This window comes from Eumetopias jubatus, unplaced genomic scaffold (genome assembly GCF_037043125.1).
Source record: "Eumetopias jubatus isolate StellerSeaLion01/CBP00866 unplaced genomic scaffold, mEumJub1_p1.0 scaffold_1, whole genome shotgun sequence".
In the NCBI taxonomy this organism is placed as follows: domain Eukaryota; kingdom Metazoa; phylum Chordata; class Mammalia; order Carnivora; family Otariidae; genus Eumetopias; species Eumetopias jubatus.
Window position 1 is genome coordinate 5,371,322 of NW_028274807.1, and position 25,007 is coordinate 5,396,328.

Here is a 25,007-nt window from a genome sequence, read left to right on the forward strand (position 1 = left end):
ATCTCCCCATCTTCTTCTGCGGCGGGGGGAGCCTCTACTCCTCTGGCAGAGCTGCTACTCACAAGACTAGAATAACAGCTTGAGTATCGTAACATGGCCTGGGACGGTGTAAGTGCTCCCTAACTAGTATTCGCATCTCTGCCCAATGAGATTAATTCCAAGTATCGAGGGCTGCTTTTCTCTCTTGTGAATATGTGACAAGCATCTGTTTTTAGGAAGTCATATATAAGCGCTAGCATCTGAGAAGTAGGTCTTCATGGCATTTTAACATCTTCTGGTTAATTTTTGGATTCTAGAAGTTGTTTCCTTTGTTCATGTAAATGACACTCTGTGACTATTTGTTACTGAGTGCAACGTGGGCACTCAGTCAGTGAATTAAAAAGCCAAATATGTGTGAACTGGTTTGTAGATATTTTATTTGTAGCAATTAAAACAGAAACAATTTAAATAACTAAGATCAAGAAAATAGTTTAGAAAACCATATTAGGGAAAATGTGCATCCACTATTCACTTGCAAGGTCTGTACAGGAATATGGAATTTGGTATATGAAATAATGTTAAGAGAATGAACACAGTCTGTAACAATTACATATTTTATATATACACATTATGACATAGAATAATCATATAGGTACAGCATGTAGGCAGATGGACCAGGACAAGAAATATAAAAATCAGAACAGAAACTGTCATGGGCTGGTGGAATTGAGTGTTCCTTCTGTCAAAGTTCTCTATATTATTACTGCACCTTTTCAATAAAAAAAAAAATGCATCGTTGATTGGATACTATTTTTAGAAAAACAGCTGTGCTTTTTAAAAATGTTTTACCTATAAACGTAGGTTTTAATTTTTCAAAATTGTGACTAATTTCATTCAGAATATTTCTCAGTGTACCTCCCAACCAGAGCAATATGGTCCTAGCGACTGGACCTAGTCATTCATTCCTTTAGCTTCTGTTCACCCAGTACCTGCCGGGTGTTAGGCGCTGCGCTCTGGGTAAGAGCATGAACAAATCATGACATTGTTCTCATGGGGAGACAGACACCAGATGAATACAAAATACACAGCATAAATCCCAGTAGTGGTCAGTACTGTGAAGGCAGAATGGGGTGTGGGGAACAGGCTGGTAAGTAATCTATTATAAGTTAAGATCTGGGATAACTTATCAGTTTGTGTACAAGGTATGAAGTGAGGATGGTAGCTTATTCCTTAGTACCAGCCTCTCTGTCCATAGTAGTTGAGAAATTTTGAATGATTTCATTTTAGTCAAACCTGGCGATTGTTTCTCAAAACAACCTTGTGAGGCCAGGTTGACTGAAGGCCAAGTTCGGAACGTGCACCTTACTGACCAGTTCTTGTGTTGTCTTCTTGTAGTTTTCAGTGAGGACCTTCACTCCAGCCTCTACTTTGTCAATGCATCTCTGCAAGAGGTAGTGTTTGCGAGCACCACAGGGACCCTGGTGCCCTGCCCCGCTGCAGGCGTCCCTCCTGTGTCTCTCAGATGGTACCTAGCAACGGGCGAGGAGATCTACGATGTCCCCGGGATCCGCCACGTCCACCCCAACGGCACTCTCCAAATTTTTCCCTTCCCTCCTTCAAGCTTTAGTACCTTAATCCATGATAATACTTATTATTGCACAGCTGAAAATCCTTCAGGGAAAATTAGAAGTCAGGATGTCCACATCAAGGCTGGTGAGTACAGTTCCTCTGCTTTGTCCCCTCTAGGCCTGCTAGGGGCTGGGGCTGGGGGGGGTAGTGGGGATGGGTGGGCGGTGACAAACAGTAAGGCGCCATCAGCTGAGAACTAATGAAAACCCAATGGTCAGTTCATTCTGACAGTGCTGGTGGCTTCTTTGAGACGTCTGAGCATCCCTTGACTTGGTTTCAAAATGCCTTATGTCGCTAGAACTAAGACATAAAATTAGTGATAGCAAGCGGGTAAGATTTAAACTGTAACCCAATTGTATTGTATTTTGATTTTTTAAAAAGATTTTATTTATTTATTTGTCGGAGAGAGAGAGAGCACACAAGCGCTGGGGAGGGGCAGAGGGAGAAGCAGGCTCCCCGAGGAGCAGGGAGCCCGATGTGGGGCTCCATCCCAGGACCCTGGGATCATGACCCGAGCTGAAGGCAGACGCCTAACGGACTGAGCCACCCAGACATCATTGTATTTTGACTGATAGCTACTCCGACTCAGACTTCAGTGTCTCAAACCCAGTGTGTTTGCTTCCTGCTCTGGTTCCGCCCCCTCCCTCTATACCCCCGTCCTAGAGACAGGCAGGCAGTGGGGGAGTGGGCAGGAGAAGGGATGGAAGGAGGACACACAGTTCAAGTGGAAGAAAACCTTGGCATTAAGGTGTAATGTAACTGAAACAGAATCAATCGAATATTCTTGTCTTCCTTGTGAAATAAAAAAGGATCATTTTAACATTTTTGACTGTGTCCCATGTTGCTAGGATGTTGCCAAAGAGAAAATCCTGAGTTGGCTGTGTCCCTTTTATAACAACATATTATATATTTTTAAAATTATATTCTTATAAGTCAACCCAGGAATACAGTCTGAGATTCAGAGACATAAAAAGGTATACATATAGGGCATACTGTGTCATTTTATAGATTTAACAAAGCCCTGAAAAACAAGCTCACAGCTACACTCTAGTTAGCAAACAGTGTTTTAAATTTTTTTTAAGCTTCGCCTTGCAAGTACCACAGTAGCCTGACACAATATGATGTCAGGGCAAAGAGAATGTGACTTTGTTGTCTTATGCAGCGGGTAGCTGGGGGAGCTTTGTAATAATTTCTGCAGCAAGCAAGTAGGTGTTGCTTTAAGACTTCACAACATGAGCAAATTATGAAAGGTTTCTGAATTCCTGCATATGATCTCTTTGATGTAAGCAATCAAACATTAGACTGCGGTGCATCCTGCTAGCTAGTCGTTTTCTCAAGTACATTTTGATCTCCGGGACACGCTCATGAATTCCAGCACCTGAGCAAGAGCACACTTAGGAAAGGAAGGGAAAGATTGGCTTTAATCAAGAGATATGAAAAGTTGATACCCCAAATAATTAAAATAAAGCAAATGAAATTTGTACAGAGACCTCTAAACCTGACAAACAGGAGGATAGAGGGAGTGCCTTTTACTTGGCAGGCTGCAAATGTTAGCGATGTGTTATAGAAACATGTTTATAATCTACAAAGTGTCACTTACAGAAAAACCTGGAACTTCAAACGGCTATGCTTGTATGTGTAAATCCGCTATTTCTTTCTCAGGTTTCCTGTCAGATAAAGGAATTCAATGCCTACTCCTGTTTTAACTGCCATTTTGGAAATTTGTCATGAAATTGATTACTTTTGTGTGACACTGCATGTTTTAGGGGGTGGAGATGGTATCATCTCATCTGGTGGCTATACCACCTTCCACTTCCACATGAGTATGTTCTTGCTGTTGATGTGCTGGTATTCCTGACCCCCTAATCCTACTGAGTACATGTCCAACAAGCACATGGTTGCTGCCTCCATGGGAACTTACAAATGGACAGTCACATCGCCCGCGGGAAATTTGTTTTCTTATTTAATTTTATTTCTTGTTGTGAAGACATTATGACTGTAATAATCTTTTAGATTTTTGATTGGGTGCTTGAAAATCTGGTTTCAGCCTTTTCATGTAGATGCTAGGATAGAACTGGATGATGGCTCGGAAGGGCAGGTGGGGGTGTCCGGTATGCGCTACCCAGTGACAACTGGAGTGCAGATTTGAGCAGAAGGAGGACTGGCTCACAGGGTAGCCCTATCTATCAGGTCTTCTTAAGTGTCTCAGGCCCCTTTTGATTGGTGTTGGGATTTTCCTGGAATATGGGTAAAATGGCCTCATAACCTCTTCTTTGGCAGTACGGGAAATTGTCATTCTTCACAGTTTTCAGCAACTTGGACTTAGGCCTGGGTGTCAGCAACAGTGGCATTTTTCATCTGTCATGTCTCATGAATCAGCAAGGCTAGGTCACCTTGCACATGCATGTCAAGTACCCTCTTCACCTTTCTGTTCCAAGGACTGGAATGCAGACGGCCCACTTGAAGCTGTACTGCCCCTGGCCCCCGGCAAATAGTAATCAGCAGTATGACCTTAGGCAAGTAAAAAAAATTTCTAGTGATTTTTCTTCTTTCATTTACTGTGGTTAATAGCATTTGACTGGGACTTCTGCTCATGGCCAAGGTTGAGCGGCAGGGGCTGAATTTACCCTTTTCTCTGAAACAACAACAAGCAGATAAGATACACAGAGCCACTGTTGTCAAGACTGGCCATCAGGCGATAGACGAAAGTGATTCTTGAGAAGCTGGAAGAAGCAGGCGAGCCCTGTGACTGACCCAGTGCGCTGCCTTGAATTTCTAGATGGGGGACACAAAAACCTACATACGAATTTTTATAGCAGCTTTATGCATAATTGCCAAAATTTGGAAGCAACAAAGAGGTCCTTCAGTATGCGAGTGGGTAATAACAAAGACTCTTCCCTTGCCGAAACCTTTGTCAGGTTCCTGTGAGCCCTCTTCTGGACTAGTCTTTGACCTTGAACTTCTGTCTGTTCTCCTCCAGCCCAGTTTTAGTGAGACTCCTACTCAGTCATCCCCACTCTTTGACATCTGGCCACTCTAATATCTGATCAAGTTCCTCATCTTACTTTGATGTGTGAGTCAGTCCCTGCCTTTAGCCTTTATGTCTCCTCTGGGTAATCTTCTATCCACTAATCTCCTCTGCCCTTTGGCTAGAAATCCCCACTTGTCCTCGCTGTATTTGGAGTTGAGAAAAATTTCTCTCCCCTGTTGGAATAGTCATGAGTCCTATTTGCAATAGTCCTGAATAAGGTCTTCCTTTACATTTTAACAAGCATCAGAATAATTTTTTCTTTAACAATAAACAAATTATGGTATATCCATACAATGGAGTATTATTTAGCAATGTAAAGAAACAAGCTATGCAACCTCGAAAAACACATGGAGGAACTGTCAATGCATATCACTAAGTGAAAGAAGCCAATCTGAAAAGGCTATAAAACGTGTGATTACAACTCTATGACATTCTGGAAAAGGCAAAACTATATAGAGACAATAAAAAGATCAGTGGTTTCCAGGGATGGCAGGGGAGGAGAGGAAGGATGACTACGTGGATCACAGGACATTTTTTTCCTTTTATTATGTTATCTTGATCACCAAACAGTACATCATTAGTTTTTGATGTAGCGTTCCATGACATTTTTAAGCACTGAAACTTCTGGATGATACCTTAATGGAGGATACAGAACATTCTTCATAGAACTGCACAGCACAGAAGGAATGTTCAGGTACACTATGAGCTTTACTTCATAATAATGTATAAATGCTGCCTCCTTAGTTGTAACAAACACATAACACCAAGGAACAGGCTAATAATGAGAGAGACTGCCAGGGTGGATAAAGGGAGTGTATCCCTTTGGGGAAAGCACTGTACTTTCTGCGAAAGTTTTCTGTAAACCTAAAACAGCCCTAAAAAATAAAATATATTCCAAAGAAAATTGGAAAAAAGGGGCGCCTGGGTGGCTCAGTTGCTTAAGCAACTGCCTTCAGCTCAGGTCATGATCCCAGGGTCCTGGGATCGAGCCCCGCATCGGGCTCCCTGCTCGGCGGGGAGCCTGCTTCTCCCTCTCCCACTCCCCCTGCTTGTGTTCCCTCTCTTGCCGTGTCTCTCTCTGTCAAATAAATAAATAAAATCTTTAAAAAAAAAAGAAAATTGGAAAAAAATATTTCAAGTAGCTTGTTACACAAATAGAGTCCCCAAAGGAGTGGATGGTAAAACAAACAAAATAAATACATACTTGAAATACCAGTCAAAATTTTTCAAATTTGATGAAACCTAAAAACTCACAGAGCCAAGGAGCTCTACAAATCCCAAGCACAAGACACATGATGAAAAATACACCAACACCCATCATAATCAAATTTCTCAGGAACAGTCTAAAGACAAAACATTAAAAACAGCCAGAGGAAAAAGAGATATTACACAGAGAGGAACAAAACCAAGGATGACAACAGATTTCCCTTCAGAATCAATGTGAGAAAATAGAGAAGTGACATCTTTAAAGTACTGAAAGGAAATGTAGTCTGTAAATCTAGAAATCTATGTATCCATAGAATATTTTTATTTAAAAAATAAAGGCTTTTATGGACACATGAAAGCTGAAAGAATTTATCAGCAGCTGACCGGCACTTGTAGAAATCTTAAAGGAAGTCCTACAATCAGAAGACAAAAGACACCTGATGGAATCTTGGATCTACTTGAAGGGAAGAAGAAGAGTGACAATTGTAACCACGTGGGTAAATAAATTACATTTTTCTAAAATTAAAGCATTAACTATGGGACGTACAATATCCTCTTCCTTTCCGGTGTACATCATAGTGATTTGATCTTTTTATACATTAAGAAATGATGCCCCTGCTAAGTGTAGTTACCATCCATCACCATACAATGTTATTATAATATTATTGACTATATTCCCTATGCTGTACATTCCATCCCCTTGATTTATTTATTTTATGACTAGAAGTTTTGTACCTCCTAATCCCCTTCACCTAGTTCACCTCTCTGCTCTGATAACCAACAGTTTGTTCTAAGTCTATTCCTGTTTTGTTTTGTTTGCTCATTTGTTCTGTTTTTTAGATTCCACCTGTAAGTGAAATAATATAGTATCTTTCTTTAACTTATTTCACTTAGCGTAACACCCTCTAAGAGGTCCATCCATGTTGCCACAAATAGCAATATTTCATTTTCTTTCCTTTTTTTTACTTTATTAGTCTTAAAACAATTTTTTTCTTTTTAAAAAATTTTTTAAATTTTATTTTATTATGTTAGTCATTTTCTTATGTGTGAATAATATTCTGTTTTACACACACACACAGACACACACACCCCATATAGTCTTTATTCACCTATCGACAGACCCTTAGGTTGCTTCCATATCTTCGCTATTGTAAATAACACTGCAAGTAACATAGGGATGCATATATCTCTTTGAATTGGAGTTTTTATTTCAGATAAATACCCAGAAGTAGAACTACTGGACTGTATGGTAGTTCTATTTAAATTTTTTGAGAAACCTCCATACTGTTTTCCATAGTGGCTGCACCACTTTACATTCCCACTAACAGTACATGAGGGTTCCCTATTCTCTACATTCTTGCCAACACTTGTTATTTTTTGTCTTTTTGATAATAACAAATCTGAGCAATGTGAGGTGATACCTCATTTCCCTGATGATTAATGATATTGAACATCCTTGCGTGTACATGTTGGTCATCTGCGTGTCTTTGGAAAAAAGTCTGTTCCAGTCCTTTGCCCAATCTTTAGTCAGATTAAATTTTTGTGTTTGTTGTTGTTGTTTTAAGTTGTGTGAGTTCTTTATATATTTTGGGTATTAACCCTTATCAGATGTTTGGTTTGCAAATATCTTTTCCCATTCAATGGGTTGCCTTTTCATTTTGTTAATGGTTTCTTTGACTGTGAAAAAGCTTTTTAGTTCACTGGAGTCCCATTTGTTTGTTTTAGCTTTTTTCTTCCTTGTATGAGGAGACTGGTCCAAAAAAAATATTGCTAAGACAAATGTCAGAGAGCTTACTACCTATGTTTTTCTTCTAGGAGTCTATGTTTTCTTCTAGGAGTTTCATGGTTTCAGGTCTTACATTCTAGTTTTTAATCCATTTTGAGTTGATTTTAGTGTGTTGATAGTGTAAGAAAGTGGTCCAGTTTCATTCTTTTGCATGTGGCTCTCCAGTTTTCCCAGCACCATTTACTGAAAAGACTGCCTTTTTCCCATTGTATATTCTTGCCTCCTTTGTCATAGATTAATTGACCACATATGCATGGGTTTATTTCTGGTCTCTCTATTCTATTCCATTGATCTATGTGTCTGTTTTTGTGTCAGTACCATACTTTTTGGATTACTATAGCTTTGTAGTATAGTTTGAAATCAGGGAGCATGATACCTCTGGCTTTGTTCTTTCTCAAGATTGCTTTAGCTATTCATGGTCTTTTGTGGTTCCATAAAATTTTAGGATTCTGTGAAAAATGCCATTAGTTCTGTGAAAAATGCCATTGGTATTTTGATTGGGTTCACATCAGATCTGTAGATTGCTTTAAACCATAACTTTTTGGTACTTACAATCTTTCAAAAGACAATTGACTGTTTAAACAAAAATAATAATAATGACTTGTGGGATTTGTAACATATATATGAGTAAAATGTATGACAATAATAACATTTAAGCCTGGAGTAGAGATGGGGAAGTATAGTATTGTAAGTTTTCTTTCTTATATGTGAGGTTGTATAATATCACCTGAATATAGATTATGATAAGTTACAGATGTATGTTATAAAATGTAAAGCAATCACTATAGCAAAACAGAGAGTTATGGCTAATAAGCTTCATAATAAAGGAGAAAAAATTGGATCATTAAAAAAAATTCTCAATTCTAAACAAAGAATAAAAAATAGGAAAAAGGAAACAAAGAACAGATGGTAAAAATAGAAATAAAAAAACCAAGATGATGGATTTAAGCCTAACCATCCCAATATGCACATTAAATATAAATGCTCCAATGATCTGATTTAAAAGGCAGAAATTGCTAGATTAGTTTCAAATACTGCTCAAGAGAAATGTACTTTAAATATAAAGATACAGATATATTAAAGGTAACAGGATGGGAAAATATGTACTACGCTCATTAACTCAAATAAATTTAATCAAAAACATAAAAAAATTGGAGTAAATACATTAACATCAAAATATATTTCAGAGCAAAGACTATTACCAGGGCTAAAGTTCATTTCATAATACAAAGGAGTCATTTAATTGAGAAGATATGACTATTCTAAATATTTATGCCCCCTACAACAGCACTTCAAAATACATAAAGTAAAAACTGAAAGAAGTTTGAGGAGAAACAAATCAAAATTTATAATTGGAGATTTCAATACCCCTCTTTCATTAATTAGCAGTAGGCAGAATTAGCAAGGATAAAGAATATTTGAACACTATTAAATATTTGACAATATTAACATTTAAATAGAGAACAATGAATCCAACAATAGCACAATACACATTATTTTCAAGGTCACACAGAAATTTACCAATATAAACCACATTATGGGGAATGAAGAAAGTCTCAGATGAGTTTTTAAAAAATAAAATTAAATAAAATATGTGCTTTGACTGCAGTCGAATTAAGATAGTAATCACTAACTCCAGGAAATCTCCAAATATTAGGATACTAAATAACTACTCTAAATAGTCTGTGCAAAAGAAAAAGCAGAAGGAAAATTAAAGGTATTTTGAATGGAATGAAAATGAAAGCACCATATCTAAGAAAGAATTTGGGGGATGCCACTAAACCAGTGCTTGGGGGACAGTTATAGTTTTAAAAACCCCGATTAGAAATAAAAATGGTCTCAAATATTGGTATTAGCTTCCATCTTAAAACTAGAAGAGAACGAATTAAAACCAATATAGGCAGAAAGGAAAGAATAAAAATCAGAGTGAAAATCAATAAATTATAAAACATAGAAACTCTATGAAGCCAAAACTTAGTTCTTTGGGAAAAAATCAATAAAATTGAGAAACTTCTGGCCAAACTGAAAAGGAAAATAAGAAAGAAGACAAATTACCAATGTCAAGAATGAGGAAGGTTATATCAGTATATATTCTATAGATATTAAAATTATAATAAACTTAAGGACAAGTGTTTGTCAATAAGTTCAACAACTTAGATGAAATGAGAAACTCCTTAAAAGACATAAAATACCAAAACTTTTTCAAGAAGAAATAAACTGAAGAGCCCTATATCTTTTAAAGAATTTGAATTTGTGATAAAAAATTTTCTACAATGAAATTCCAGGCTCAAATGGATTTATTATTGAATTCCACCAAACAAAAGGAAGAAATAATAAAAATTCTACACAAACTTTTCCAGGAAACTGACAAGGAGAAATACTTCCCAAATCATTTTATGAGATTAGCACTACCTTGCTACTAAAACAAGATAAAGACATTACAAGAAGAAAAGAAAAACATAAAAAACCAATGATGTATTGTATGGTGACTAACATAACATAATAAAATAAAATTTTAAAAAAGGAAAAGAAAAACAAGTATCTCTCATGAGTATATAGATGTAAAAATTCTAAAAACAAAATTTTAGCAAATTGAATTCAACACAAAGAAAAAGGGTAATACATCATGACTATGTCGGCCTTATCTCCAGAATGTAAGATTAGTTTCACATTTGAAAAGTAATCCAGGTAGTTCACCATATTAACATTTTAAAAATAAAAACCATGTGATCATTTCAATCGATGCAGAAAAGCATTGACAAAATACAACAGTCACTTATGATAAAAATTCCCAGAAAACTAGGAATAGAAGTGAACTTCCTCATGTTAATAAAAAGCACCTATAGAAATCCTACTGTAGCTAACATCTTAATGGCCAAAGATTGCTTTTCCTCTAAAGATGAAGAATTAAAGGATGTATGTTGTGTGCTTTCACCGCTTCTTTTCAGTATTGTACTGGAGGTGGTAGCCAGGGCAATAAGGCAAGAACAATAAGTAAAAGGCTGGTAAGCACATGAAAAGGTGTTTAACATCAGCAACCTTCGAGGAAATGCAGATTAAAACTACAGTGAAATAGATATCTCTACAAACCTCAAAGTAAACACAGTGGCCAGACCAAGTGTAGGTGAGAAGATGCATCAGCTGGGACTCTGATGCACTTCTGGTGGTAATGTAAGATGGTACAGCTCCTTTGGAAAATAGTTTGGCAATTTCCTTAAAAGAAGAACATATACCTGCCATATATTCCAGCCATTCTATTCTTAGGTATTTAACCGAAGCATACGTCCATATAAAGACTTTTACGTGGATGTTCATAGCAGCTTTATTTGTAATAGCCAAAAATGGGTCAAAGCCATCGACAGACAAATGAGTAAACAAATTGTGGTTTACCCATAAAATTGGATGAAGAAGAATGGACTACAGAGTCCCCCCCTCCTTATCCACTGGGGATTTGTTCCAAGGTACCCAGTGGATGCCTGGAACCATGATAGTAACAAAGTCTATAGGTACTGTGTGTTTTCCTATAGATACATTCCTAGGATAAAGTTTAGTATATAAATTAGGCACAGTAAGACATTAACAACAATCATAAAATTAAAACAATGTGCTGTAATAAAAGTTATGTGAATGTGGTCTCTCTCTCTCAAAATATCTTATTTTGCTGTGGCTTATTGCCTTCTCGTGACGATGTGAGATTATAAAATGCCTCTGTGATGAGATGAAGTGAGATGAATGATATGCACGTTGTGATGTGGCCTGAGGCCACTATTGACCTTCTGATGATATGTCAGAAGGAGGGCCGTGTGCTGCCAGATCATGGTTGACCATGGGTAACTGAAACCACAAAAAGGAAAACCACAGATATGGAGGGAGTCCTGTATTGATAAACACAGTAGCAGGGAGGAATCTCAAAATAACTATACTAAGTGAAATAAGCCAGATAAAAATGTATGTACTGTATGATTCCATTTATATAAGACTCTAAAACGTGTAATTAATCTATAATTATGGAAAGCACATCAGTGTTTGCCTGTGAAAGGGGGTGGGAAGGATGGTTCACAGAGGACAAGTTAACTTGTTAACTTTTCAGGTGATGAGTCTGTTCATTATCCTGATTGTGGTGGTGACCTCATGGGTGTCTACCTATGTCAAAACTTATCAGTAAATGTGTTGTTTTAGTGTATGCCAATTGTATCTTGATAAAGTTGTTCTGAGAAAAAACAAGTAGTAATATTTGGCTGACCTTGATGTTCAGAGAGTACCAGTAGCTATTGGAAGCTGCATGTCTCTGTGCTGTGCTGCCCAGCCCACAGTAAGCCCCTTAGCTGTCTCTTGCATCAACATCACACAAAATAGTCTGGAACCTCTGCTCATAGGTGATTGTACTGAGAGAGAGCAGCTAACTAGATTGTTCTATCCATTTCTCTGCTTTCTGATTTTGAAATGGAAATCTTGACAGAGTATCTGTCTTTCCTCAGGATGCTTGGGAACTGGGGGTTGAACATCTTCCATCCTCCATGTGGACCAGAAAAATAGAGGAAGCCTGTCTGTGGAAAAAGAGAAGGGCGAAGCCAGGATCAAAGAGAAAGAGGTGTGGGGCCCTTCCCAGGCCCCAGTTGCAGGTTCCAAAGCAACTGTGTCTTCAAAGAAGTCTCCTCCTTCAGCTTCTGGTAGCTCAGATCAGCAACTCTTGCCAGCAATCAGACTCAGTGAAAAAGTGGTTATGTGCTGGACATTGTGCCAAGCACTTTGAGGCATTCTCTATTTTAATCTGCACAACCATCCGAGGTTGAACTTACTTCCATTTTCAGACAAGGAAAAGGGAATTTTTGTGAGCCTGTCGTTGCCTGTTCATAGGAGTTGTGGTTGGAAGCCGGTTTACCTAAAAGGTGCTGGTCCAGTGCCTCACAGTCTCTGTAGTATTCCCTGTGCGTGTCACCTTCGCTCTTCTCCCTCTTTCCTCTCCACCTCAAGGTCCTCCTGTCCTTTGGTGCCAGCTCAAGCGCCTCCTTCCCCACCAGCTACTCACAGGCTCCCCAGTTCCATCCTTCTCTCTCACCCGTGCCCATCAGTCTTTGATTGTTTTCTTCTAGTTGTTCTGCCCCCTGAATTTTCTTTCTTCAGCTGATCATTCCATAAGTGTTAGGATCCCCATAGTCCCTTAGACGGTGCTTGACATGAAGGTGTGTTCAAGATGTAGTTGATTATTTGAGGCACATCGCAATTTATTAAGTAATCAACTACAAAGTGTAATAGAATAAAACGCAATTTCTATGAAACTAATGTGCCTCCAGGTCACATTGTGCCTCAGATGACCATTTCCTAAACAGGAAAGACAGGCATCAACCCTCCTCCCAGCCCTAAGTCCTCTGGTGTTCCAGAGAAATCCAACACATGAGCGTTTGTTTATGTTTTATCACTTTGGATGTAGGCATCGAAGGGGTAGGAACAATCCAAGTCCAACCCATCAGGAGAGGAGGGCCACCCAGACCCGCCTCCCCTGAAGTGTTCAATCCTTCAAACTTTCTTCTGACTTACCTCCACCCCATTATCCCCCATTGTCTGATTGCTGCATGGGACCGACATCCCGGGCTAGGAACAGTCCCACAGGGCCCAGTGCTGAGAAGGTCCCAGAGTTATGGCTTAATGCTCTCCTGTTGCCCCCTTGAAACATTAATGCTTTTCTCTTTCCACTTGTGTTTCATAAGTAAAATGATGGGACAACGGAACATGCTCTGGGAGCTCAGCGCCTCAGCTCTTGCAGTGTCCTGCCTCATGCCACCTCCCCCAGATGGATTCTCAGCGACCCTCTCTCCAGTCTCTGGGTGCCCAGAGCCCCACTGAGGCTCCACCTCCCTAACCCCACTATGACCACTGCTGGCCCTCTGATGCTGAGTGCTCTGGCCCTGCCTGGCCTCTCCTCTCTGCCCCTGTCCAGGAACCACTGCCACCCTCCATGCTGGCTGGGGCAGGAGTGTGGGTAGGAGTTGTGCATATGCTCTGAAGTGGGGCACGGTGGAAGCCACCCCTTCCCCAACTTATCATGGAGGCTGTAATCCCTTAGAGGTCACCTGTCCACCGTGGGAGGGGTAACGGGGAAGGGAGATTGTCTTCCCCATCCCCAGCTGGGGCACGGTGCATCAGCCCAGACACTGGCAGGAGAGAGCCCTGTGGCTGGTGGGCTGCGTGTGCCCAGCGGAGTGGGATCCAGAGCTCCTCTGATGGTGTGCACCTGCTCAGTGACTGTCCTGCATCCCAGTGAGTGTGACATTGGGCAGCAAATAAAAAACACTATGACGGGTTGGGAGAAAGACCACAGAAGAAGGAAAAAGTTTTATATTTCTAGTATCTTCGTGGCCCTTTTCCCCTCTTTTGTAAACAAGGGGTCCTGGATTTTTAATTTGCTCTGGGACCCACGAGTTATGTGCTTGGCCTGACTTGGTTAAATTCATTTTCATAGTAGAATATGAAATGAGACTATTCCTTGTTTACTAATATTTCTGTTTTAAGGCGTCTTTGCATTTGAAAGGATGAAGTCTAACAGAGAGGGGTGGGTTCTCCAAATGCACATCAGCCCTGTGATCCCTGCTCACTCAAAGTGCCTGAATTTGCCCCAAAGCCACATCACTGTGGATTCTCTCTTCTCATCCCCTTACCACATTAGATCTTACGGAAAGACTTCAAAGCTTGTAAATTTGACTAAGGAGGGCTAAGAGGACCATCATGGACACAGTTGGCAGCCCTTGAGTCAGATCCCTTGGCTCTGTGTGCTGGTTGCTGAGAGCTCACACAGAGAGCCTTCAGAGGATGGTTGGTGTCCTGGAGTCGCTTCATATGCACCGAGTGGGGAGTGCTTGGGAATGCCGGGCCCTGGGACCGACCCTGAGCCAGCGCCAGACTGCTCTAAGGATAAAGTTCCAGCTCCAGGCATGGAGTGAGAGGAGCTCTAAGTGTAATTCACATTCACAACTCCCCTAGGTATCAGACGGAGGCTGGGACTGCCCTGAAATCACACCCTGGCTTAGCTGCCGGCCCTGCCCTGTCCTGCATCCCCAGCCTCTCTCTCACTGGTCCTCCTGGGATCATGTCTACAGTCAGTCACTTTCCCCCAGCTCCTCAGCTCCAGCTTGCTTCTGCGGAGAGCCCAGCTTAGGACACAAGGTGCAAGGCTTAGGTCATCCTATCCTGTAATACAAATGTCAATCATGTTTAAAATAACATTTAGTTTTTGCCCAGATCTTAGGTTTGTAGCCTAGTCTCTGTTCCCCTAAGTAGTGGTAGTAAGGACTAGATGTAACCAAGTACCGTGGGGAGGCTTACTGTGATCCTGGGATACTTGTATTGTGCTGTGAGAGGTATATTCTGATAGATAGCAGTGTTGGCTTCTTAAGTTGTGGGGACCTCAGGAAGAAACATTTTCATTAATAAGGTGGAGATCTGTAATGAAAACCCAAGTTGTTTTTTAAAACAATAGATAATGATTATACTCTACAATAGGGTTAGAAATACTTGTAACAGGGAAGCTCTGCGATTTTTATTTGTTCTTTCTCCAAGCATTTATTGCGCACCTACTGTATGCCAAGCATTGTTAGAAGTTCTACAGTAATTTTTTTAAAGGCTTCCTGTGTGGTCTCTCTTTGTGGGAAGAAGAATCTAGTGAGGGAGTGGAGCGTTTCCTTCCATGCCCCATTCTTTCTGTGCTGAGTGGGGTGCAGTGCACCCAGGTTGTATTCCGGCTTCAAGAAGATCTGGGCTCTTTGGGGCTGACATGAGGGATAGAGGGTGCAGGTGAGACCAGTGGGCAGTTGAAGGGGAGAGGGTGCCCCATGGTATGTGTGGGAGGCCTGGACTGAGGAGTTCTGAGGGTGCAGGACTTTGGATGCAAACAGGGCAAGTCCCTACGTGGTCCCTCTCTGTGGCTCTGGTGACCAGCATTTAGTGCATGACTGCATGCCCGCTGGGAAGGCGCTTCCTCTGTCTCTCTATGGGCCTCTCCTCTTGTCCCTGCTCCTCCCTGGTTGGGACAGAGAAGTAGGCTCCCTGGCCTTAATTTCCATGAAAATTTCCTCCACCTGAGCCATTTGTGTGAAGCGGAGTGCACTGGAAGTTTGAGGAGATGAAGTGATTTTAGAGTTCACAGCCAGCATCATGCAAACACACAGACTTACATGGGATTCCTACACCTGCTCCGGTGATCCTCTCGCTGTGCTAATGGACTCTTCGGCCCTCAGCCATGTTGTCCAGTCCCTTCCTCTTCTCTTCTCGACCCCTTCCTCTCCTCTGTCTTCTTCCCTCCACCACACCCCAATCCTCATTTATTAATGAGTTTGGTTACTTTACTTCTTTGTCGCCTCTTTCCGACCTATGACTGTGGACCTCCGCTCTCCCCAAAGTGTTACTGATCGAGGTATTTTCCTGTACAAAGTCAGTTCCTGCCCCTGTGTATGATGATGATGTTTCTGAGGCCAGGCTCTTGAGCACCCTGAGCGATTGCCCTGGGGACTTTTTGGCAAGCAGTGCTTGGCACATCGCATCAGACTGCTATAGAGTGCACAGATGGGGGTCTCAGAAGAATCCCAAACTTCTGAAAATCTCTCTGGTTTGAGACAGGAATGAAAAAAAATTCTCCAAGTTGGGAAAATATTAAACACTAATGTTAAAAGCGGGGTTTAGGGAGCAATCCTCTGAATAAGGGCATGCTTTAATACTAAAACAGTCAGCATATCACAGAACTAGTGCCAATCTTAAAAATGCTTCTTCTAGAACATTCACCTCTGCCAATTAAGAGATTACCCTTTAGAAACTCATTCCTATTTTCATTGGTATGCTAATTTCTTTAAAAAGTAATTCCACGGCCAGTTTTCTTGACACATACTTGTCCAGTAAATGACTAAAACATGAAGAAAGCTCAATGGATGATGAGAGAAGTTGTCTCTGTGGCTATCTTAGAAAACCAGAGACTTTAAAACTCAGACTGAGAATCTTCCTGTCCCAACCCCCTCATTTTAAGTTTGAGGAAAATAAAGCTCGGGAGAAGTGAGGCTTGCACCCATATTTAATGAACTGGGGTGAGGCATGGCTTGGATTAGAGCCCTGATTTCTCCTTATCCTGGAGACAAAGGTCTTCCTCATGTTGGGTGATGGTGTGCATCCAGTTCTGGCTGCTGGTATGCATAACCTTACCCAACCTGCTCATGGCAGGCACCATCTTGAGTGCTGTACCTACATTAACTGACTGAGTCATTGCATTCCCCCAGTGGTAGATTTATCATCAAAATCCCTGTTGTCTAGATGGCGAGGGCACTCACTCACTGTGGGAGTGGATGGACTTCCCTATGAACCCAGGCAGGTGGGCTTGCAGGGTGGGCCCTGAACCCCACTGCCACCCTGCATCTAACCCAGACGTCTAGCTCATGGATGTTCTCTCGGAGAGTTTTAGGGCTACTCCTATTGTTGGAGATGCTGAGGCAGGCTCCCTAAGCAGCATCCTTCCCTAAGCCAAGGGAAGTGGAGTAGTTGTTTCTAAGACTGTTTTGCAACTGTCAAAAAAAAAAAATCACTTATGCAGAGTTACTTTGTCACCTAGTTTTTAAGAATTCCCAGGAGAGGTTGCCTTTCTTGATTTTTTTAAACTCTTTTTCTTTATAGTCAGAAAATTCTTCCTTTGTCTTCAGGGGACAGGGAGGGCAGTGCCCTATAATCATAACTTCTTTAAGAAGCTACTTTACACTTCCAGGTGCAGGGAGGGGGCAGAATGAGCTGGTTTTAGAACTGCTCTTGCCCTTTAGAAAACAGTGGGTTGCGGGGGGCGGAGCAAGATGGCGGAGGAGTAGGAGACTTGGATTTCGTCTGGTCTCAGGAATTCAGCTGAATAGGGATCAAACCATTCTGAACACCTACGAACTCAACAGGAGATTGAAGAGAAGAATAGCAACAACTCTCTGAACAGAAAAGCGACCACTTTCTGGAAGGTAGGACGTGCGGAGAAGTGAATCCGAGGCGATATTCGGGAGGATAGACGGCGGGGGAGGGGGCCTCCGTCGGCCGCTTCTGGCAAGTGCTAGAGCCGCGGAGCACAAAATTGGAACTTTCCGCTGAGGGACGTCACTCCAGTGGCTAAGCGGGGGGTGGAACCCTCGCGGGACAGTGTGGTCTCAGGACCCTCGGGGTCACAGAAAGACCGGGGCTGCCTGAGTGCGGCAGAGCTCCCAGGGATCGGAGCGGGGAAGCCGGCTGCAGAGACGGAGCCGAGGCGCGGGCTCTCAGCTCGGGGTGGCCATAAACTGTGATCCGCGGCCCAGTCGGGCCACTGCTCCTCCAGCAGGGACCCCACAAGCGGCAGAGCCGGGGAGACTCCCCTTCCTCCCCCGGGGAGGAGCGGCGCGGGAGCGCACCGCAGGGATCTGCTGGGTTTGGAGACTCCACACGGGGTCGGGTGCCAGAGATAGAAACGCTCGGTCACAGGCCGGGTGAGCGCGGAGTGCGGCCGGAGACCGGGGACACGGGAGTGACTGCTTTTCTCTGGGGGCGCACTGAGGAGCGGGGTCCCGAGTTCTCAGCTCCTCCGGGATGGAGATTGGGAGGCCACCATTTTCACCCTGGTCCTCCAAAGCTGTACTGAGAGCTTGCAGGGAACAAAAGCTCCCGAGAGCAAACCCGAGCACCTTGCTTAGCCCAGACCGACAAGGGCGGGGCAATTCCGCCTCCGGCAAAGACATTTGGAAACCACGGCAACAGGCCCCTCCCCCAGAAGATCAGCACGAACAGCCAGCAAGCCAAGACCAAGTTTACCGATCAAGGAGAATGGGAGAACTCCAGCGCTAGGGGAAAACTGCACATAGATTCATGGCTTCTTTACCAAGATTCTTTAGTCTTTCAAAGTTATTTTTTTTAACTGTCTTTTCTTCCTTTCTTTTTTTTTTTGAATTTTTCTTTTCCCTTTTTCAACCAACATCTTATCAATCCCTTTTTTAAAAAAATATTTTTTATTTTTCATTTTTAGAGCTGTATTCTATCGCCTCATAGTAGTTACCCTTATTTTTGGTATATGTATATAAGTTGTTCTCTCCTTAAAATGTTGAGATACAGTTTCATCTAACAGATCAAAATATACCCTAAATCTCTAGTTTATGGCTTTGTTCTAGTCTCCTGCCTGATCACATTCTCTCCCTTTTTTTTCTTTTTTCTTTTTGTGAGTTCCCTGTACCTTTATTTTTTTTAAATAATTTTTTATTGTTATGTTAATCACCATACATTACATCATTAGTTTTTGATGTAGTGTCCCATGATTCATTGTTGTGCATAACACCCAGTGCTCCACGCAGAATGTGCCCTCTTTAATACCCATCACCAGGCTAACCCATCCCCCCACCCCCCTCCCCTCTAGAACCCTCAGTTTGTTTTTCAGAGTCCATCGTCTCTCATGGTTCATCTCTCCCTCCGACTTACTCCCCTTCATTCTTCCCCTCCTGCTATCTTCTTCTTTTTTTTCTTAACATATATTGCATTATTTGTTTCAGAAGTACAGATCCGTGATTCATCAGTCTTGTACAATTCACAGTGCTCACCATAGCACATTTTCTTTTTTTTTTTAAATCCTCTTCTTTCTTTTTTCAACCAACTTCTTATCAATTCCTTTTATAAAATCTTTTATAATTTTCATCTTTACAGTCATATTCCATCTCTTCATCGTATTAACCCTTATATTTGTACATATATAAGTTTTTCTTTCTTTAAAATTTTGGGAGGCACTTTCTTCTAACAGACCAAAATACGCCCAAAATCTAGTGTGTGGCACTGATCTATGCACCAGCCTGATCATATTTGATCATATTCTGTTTTTTTGTGTTTGTTTTTATCTTTTTCTTTCTTTCTTTTTTTTTTTTCTTTCCCTTTCTTTTCCCCCGGTTTCAGGTCTTTTCTGATTTGTTTAGTGTATATTTTCTGGGGACGTTGTTACCCTGTTAGCAGTTTGTTCTCTCATTCATCCATTCTCCTCTGGACAAAAATGACAAGACGGAAAAAAATCACCTCAACAAAAAGAACAGGAGGCAGTACTGACTGCCAGGGACCTAATCAATATGGACATTAGTACGATGTAACTAGAGTTCAGAATGATGATTTTAAAGATACCAGCTGGGCTTGAAAAAAACATGGAAGTTATTAGAGAATCCCTTTCTGGAGAAATAACAGAACTAAAATCTAACCAAGTCAAAATCAAAAAGGCTATTAATGAGGTGCAATGAAAAATGGAGGCTAGGGTAAATGAGGCAGAAGAGAGAACTAGTGACATAGAAGACCAAATGATGGAAAATAAGCTGGGAAAAAGAGAGATAAACAACTACTGGATCACGAGGGCAGAATTTGAGAGATAAGTGATACCATAAGACAAAACAACATTAGAATAATTGGGATCCCAGAAGAAAAAGAAAGAGAGGGACAGAAGGTATATTGGAGGAAATTATAGCAGAGAACTTCCCTAATTTGGGGAAGGAAACAGGCATCAAATTCCAGGAGGCACAGAGAACCCCTTTCAAAATCAATAAAAATAGGTCAACACCCCGACATCTAAGAGTAAAACTTATGAGTCTCAGAGACAAAGAGGAAATCCTGAAAGCAGCTCAGGAGAAGAGATCTGTAACCTACAATGGTAGAAACATTAGATTGGCCACAGACCTATCCACAGAGACCTGGCAGGCCAGAAAGGGCTGGCATGATATATTCAGAGCACTAAATGAGAAAAATATGCAGCCAAGAATACTATATCCAGCTAGGCTGTCATTGAAAATAGAAGGAGAGATAAATGGGTTCCAGGACACACAAAAACTAAAGGAATTTGCAAACATGAAACCAACACTACAAGAAATATTGAAAGGGGTCCTCTAAGCAAAGAGAGAGCCTAAAAGCAACATAGACCGGAAAGGAACACACACAATATACAGTAACAGTCACCTTACAGGCAATACAATGGCACTAAATTCCTATCTTTCAGTAGCTACCCTGAATGTAAATGGGCTCAATGCCCCAATCAAAAGACACAGACTATCAGATTGGATAAAAAGACAAGACCCATTGATATGCTGTCTGTAAGAGACTCATTTTAGACCCAAAGACACCCCCAGATTGAAAGTGAGGGGGTGGAAAACCATTTACCATGCTAATGGACACCAAAAGAAAGCTGGGGTGGCAATCCTTATATCAGACAAATTAGGTTTTAAACCAAAGACTGTAATAAGAGATGAGGAAGGACAGTATATCCTACTTAAAGGGTCTATCCAACAAGAAGATCTAAATATTGTAAATATCTATGTCCCTAACATGGGAGCAGCCAATTATATAAGGCAGTTAATAAGAAAAGCAAAGAAACACATTGACAACAATACAATAATAGTGGGGGACTTTAACACCCCCCTGACTGAAATGGACAGATCATCTAAGCAAAAGATCAACAAGGAAATAAAGACCTTAAATGACACACTGGACCAAATGGACTTCACAGATATATTCAGAACATTCCATCCCAAAGCAACAGAATACACATTCTTCTCTAGTGCCCATGGAACATCCTCCAGAATAGATCACATCCTAGGTCACAAATCAGGTCTCAACCGGTACCAAAAGATTGGGATCATTCCCTGCATATTTTCAGACCACAGTGCTTTGAAACTAGACCTCAGTCACAAGAGGAAAGTCGGAAAAAACTCAAATACATGGAGGCTAAAGAGCTTCCTACTAAAGAATGAATGGGTCAGCCAGGAAAGTAAAAAGAAGAATTAAAAAAATTCATGGAAACAAATGAAAATGAAAACACAACTGTTCAAAATCTTTGGGATGCAGCAAAGGTAGCCCTAAGAGGAAAGTATGTAGCAATACAAGCCTTTCTCAAGAAACAAGAAAGGTCTCAAATACACAACCTAACCCTACACCTAAAGGAGCTGGAGAAAGGACAGCAAATAAAGCCTAAACCCAGCAGGAGAAGAGAAATAATAAAGATCAGAGCAGAAATCAATGAAATAGAAACCAAAACAACAGTAGAACAGATCAACAAAACGAGGAGCTGGTTCTTTGAAAGAATTAACAAGATTGATAAACCCCTGGCCAGACTTATCAAAAAGAAAAGAGAAATGACTCAAATCAACAAAATCGTGGATGAAAGAGGAGAGATCACAACCAACATCAAAGAAATACAAACAATTATAAGAACATATTATGAGCAACTCTATGCCAGCAAATTAGATAATCTAGAAGAAATGGATGCATTTCTAGAGATGTATCAACTACCAAAATGGAACCAGGAAGAAATAGAAAACCTGAACAGACTTATAAATACTAAGGAAATTGAAGCACTCATCAAAAATCTCCCAAACAAACAAGAGCCCAGGGCCAGATGGCTTCCCAGGGGAATTCTACCAAACATTTCAAGAAAAATTAATACCTATTCTTCTGAAACTGTTCCAAAAAATAGAAATGGAAGGAAAACTTCCAAACTCGTTTTATGAGGCCACCATTACCTTGATCCCAAAGCAGACAAAGACCCCATCAAAAAGGAGAATTACAAACCAATATTCTTGATGAACATGGATGCAAAAATTCTCACCCAAATTCTAGCCAATAGGATCCAAGAGTACATTAAAAGGATTATTCACCACAACCAAGTGGGATTTATCCCTGAGCTGCAAGGTTGGTTCAACATCTGCAAATCAATCAATGGGATACAGTACATTCATAAAAGAAAGAATAAGAACCTTATGATCCTCTCAATGGATGCAGAAAAAGCATTTGACAAAGTACAGCATCCTTTCTTGATCAAAACTCTTCAGAGTATAGGGATAGAGGGTACATACCTCAATATCATAAAAGCCATCTATGAAAAACCCACAGCAAATATCATTCTCAGTGGGGGAAAACCGAGAGCTTTCCCCCTAAGGTCAGGAACGCGGCAGGGATGTCCACTCTCACCATTGCTATTCAACATAGTATTAGAAGTCCTAGCCACAGCAATCAGACAACAAAAAGAAATCAAAGGCATCCAAATCGGCAAAGAAGTGAAACTCTCTCTCTTTGCAGATGATATGATACTTTATGTGGAAAACCCAAAAGACTCCACCCTAAACTGCTAGAACTCATACAGGAATTCAGTAAAGTGGAAGGATATAAAAATCAATGCACAGAATCAGTGGTATTCCTATACACCAACAACAAGACAGAAGAAAGAGAAATTAAGGATTCAATACCGTTTACAATTGCACCCAAAACCGTAAGGTACCTAGGAATAAATCTAACCAAAGAGGCAAAGGATTTGTACTCAGAAAACTATAAAATATTCATGAAAGAAATTGAGGAAGACACAAAGAAATGGAAAAACATTCCATGCTCATGAATTGGAAGAACAAATATTGTGAAGATGTCAATGGTACCTAGAGCAATCTACACATTCAATGCAATCTCGATCAAAATAGCATGCACTTTTTACAAAGAAATGGAACAAATAATCCTAAAATTTGTATGGAGCCAGAAAAGACCTTGAATAGCCAGAGGAATGTTGAAAAAGAAAAGCAAAGCTGGCGGCATCACAATTCCGGACTTCCAGCTCTATTACAAAGCTGTCATCATCAAGACAGTATGGTACTGGCACAAAAACAGACACATACATCAATGGAACAGAATAGAGAGCCCAGAAATGGACCCTCAACTCTAGGGTCAACTCATCTTCGACAAAGCAGGAAAGAATGTCCAGTGGAAAAACGACAGGCTCTTCAACAAATGGTGTTGGGAAAATTGGACAGCCACATGCAGAAGAATGAAACTGGACCATTTCTTTACACCACACACAAAAATAGACTCCAAATGGTTGAAAGACCTAAATGTGAGACAGGAGTCCATCAAAATCCTAAAGGAGAACACAGGCAGCAACCTCTTTGACCTCAGCCACAGCAACTTCTTCCTAGAAACATCGCCAAAGGCAAGGAAGCAAGAGCAAAAATGAACTATTTGCACTTCATCAAGATAAAAAGCTTTTGCACAGCAAAAGAAACAGTCAACAAAACCAAAGACAACCAACAGGATGGGAGAAGATATTTGCAAATGACATATCAGATAAAGGGCTAGTATCCAAAATTTATAAGAACTTCTTAAACTAAACACCCAAAGAGCAAATGATCCAATCAAGAAATGGGCAGAAGGCATGAACAGACCTTTTTCCAAAGAAGACATCCAAATGGCCAACATACACATGAAAAAGTGCTCAATATCGCTCGGCATCAGGGAAATCCAAATCAAAACCTCAATGAGATATCCCCTCACACCAGTCGGAATTGCTAAAATTAACAAGTCAGGAAACGACAGATGTTGGCGGGGATGTGGAGAAAGGGGAACCCTCCTACGCTGTTGGTGGGAATGCAAGCTGGTGCGGCCCCTATGGAAAACAGTATGGAGGTTCTTCAAAAAGTTGAAAGTAGAGCTAACATACGATCCAGCAATTACACTACTGGGTATTTACCCCAAAGATACAAATGTAGGGATCCGAAGGGGTACGTGCACCCCGATGTTTATAGCAGCAATGTCCACAGTAGCTGAACTGTGGGAAGAGCCAAGACGTCCATTGACAGATGAATGGATAAAGAAGATGTGGTATATATATATATACAATGAAATATTATGCAACCATCAGAAGGAATAAAATCTTGCCATTTGCATCGATGTGGATGGAACTGGAGAGTGTAATGCTGAGCGAAAAAAGTCAATCAGAGAAAGACATGTATCACATGACCTCACTGGTATGAGGAATTCTTAATCTCAGGAAACAAACTGAGGGTTGCTGGAGTGGTGGGGGGTGGGAGGGAGGGGGTGGCTGGGTGATAGACATTGGGGAGGGTGTGTGCTATGGTGAGAGCTGTGAATTGTGCAAGACTGTTGAATCACAGACCTGTACCTCTGAAACAAATAATACATTATATGTTAAGAAAAAGAAGGAAGAAGAAGAAGAAGAAGAAGATAGCAGGAGGGGAAGAATGAAGGGGGGAAATCGGAGGGGGAGACGAACCATGAGAGATGATGGACTCTGAAAAACAAACTGAGGGTTCTAGAGGGGAGGGGGTGGGAAGATGGGTTAGCTTGGTGATGGGTATTAAAGAGGGCACGTTCTGAATGGAGCAGTGGGTGTTGTACGGGAACAATGAATCATGGAACACTACATCAAAAACTAATGATGTAATGTATGGTGATTAACATAACATAATTAAAGAAAACTGTGGTTTGTTTGTGAAGGGGATGAAAGTTTTTAAGACATGAACTGCAGGTTTCTTCACTTTTTTTTTCCCCCAATGACTGTATTTGGTACAGTTACTCTATGTAAGCTACAGTGCATATATTTATTTA

General features: G+C 41.0%; 1 protein-coding gene across 1 annotated transcript in view; it reads left to right on the forward strand.

The window, feature by feature from the left end:
* Positions 1-1,104: 1,104 nt before the first annotated feature.
* The window catches only part of DSCAM (DS cell adhesion molecule), a 672,449-nt gene continuing 648,546 nt past the window's right edge, over positions 1,105-25,007 (forward strand). The window contains exons 1-2 of the mRNA XM_028126500.2: positions 1,105-1,126; positions 1,375-1,692. Of these exons, the coding sequence (XP_027982301.1) occupies positions 1,105-1,126; positions 1,375-1,692 (340 nt within the window). The remainder of the gene's footprint in view (positions 1,127-1,374; positions 1,693-25,007) is intronic.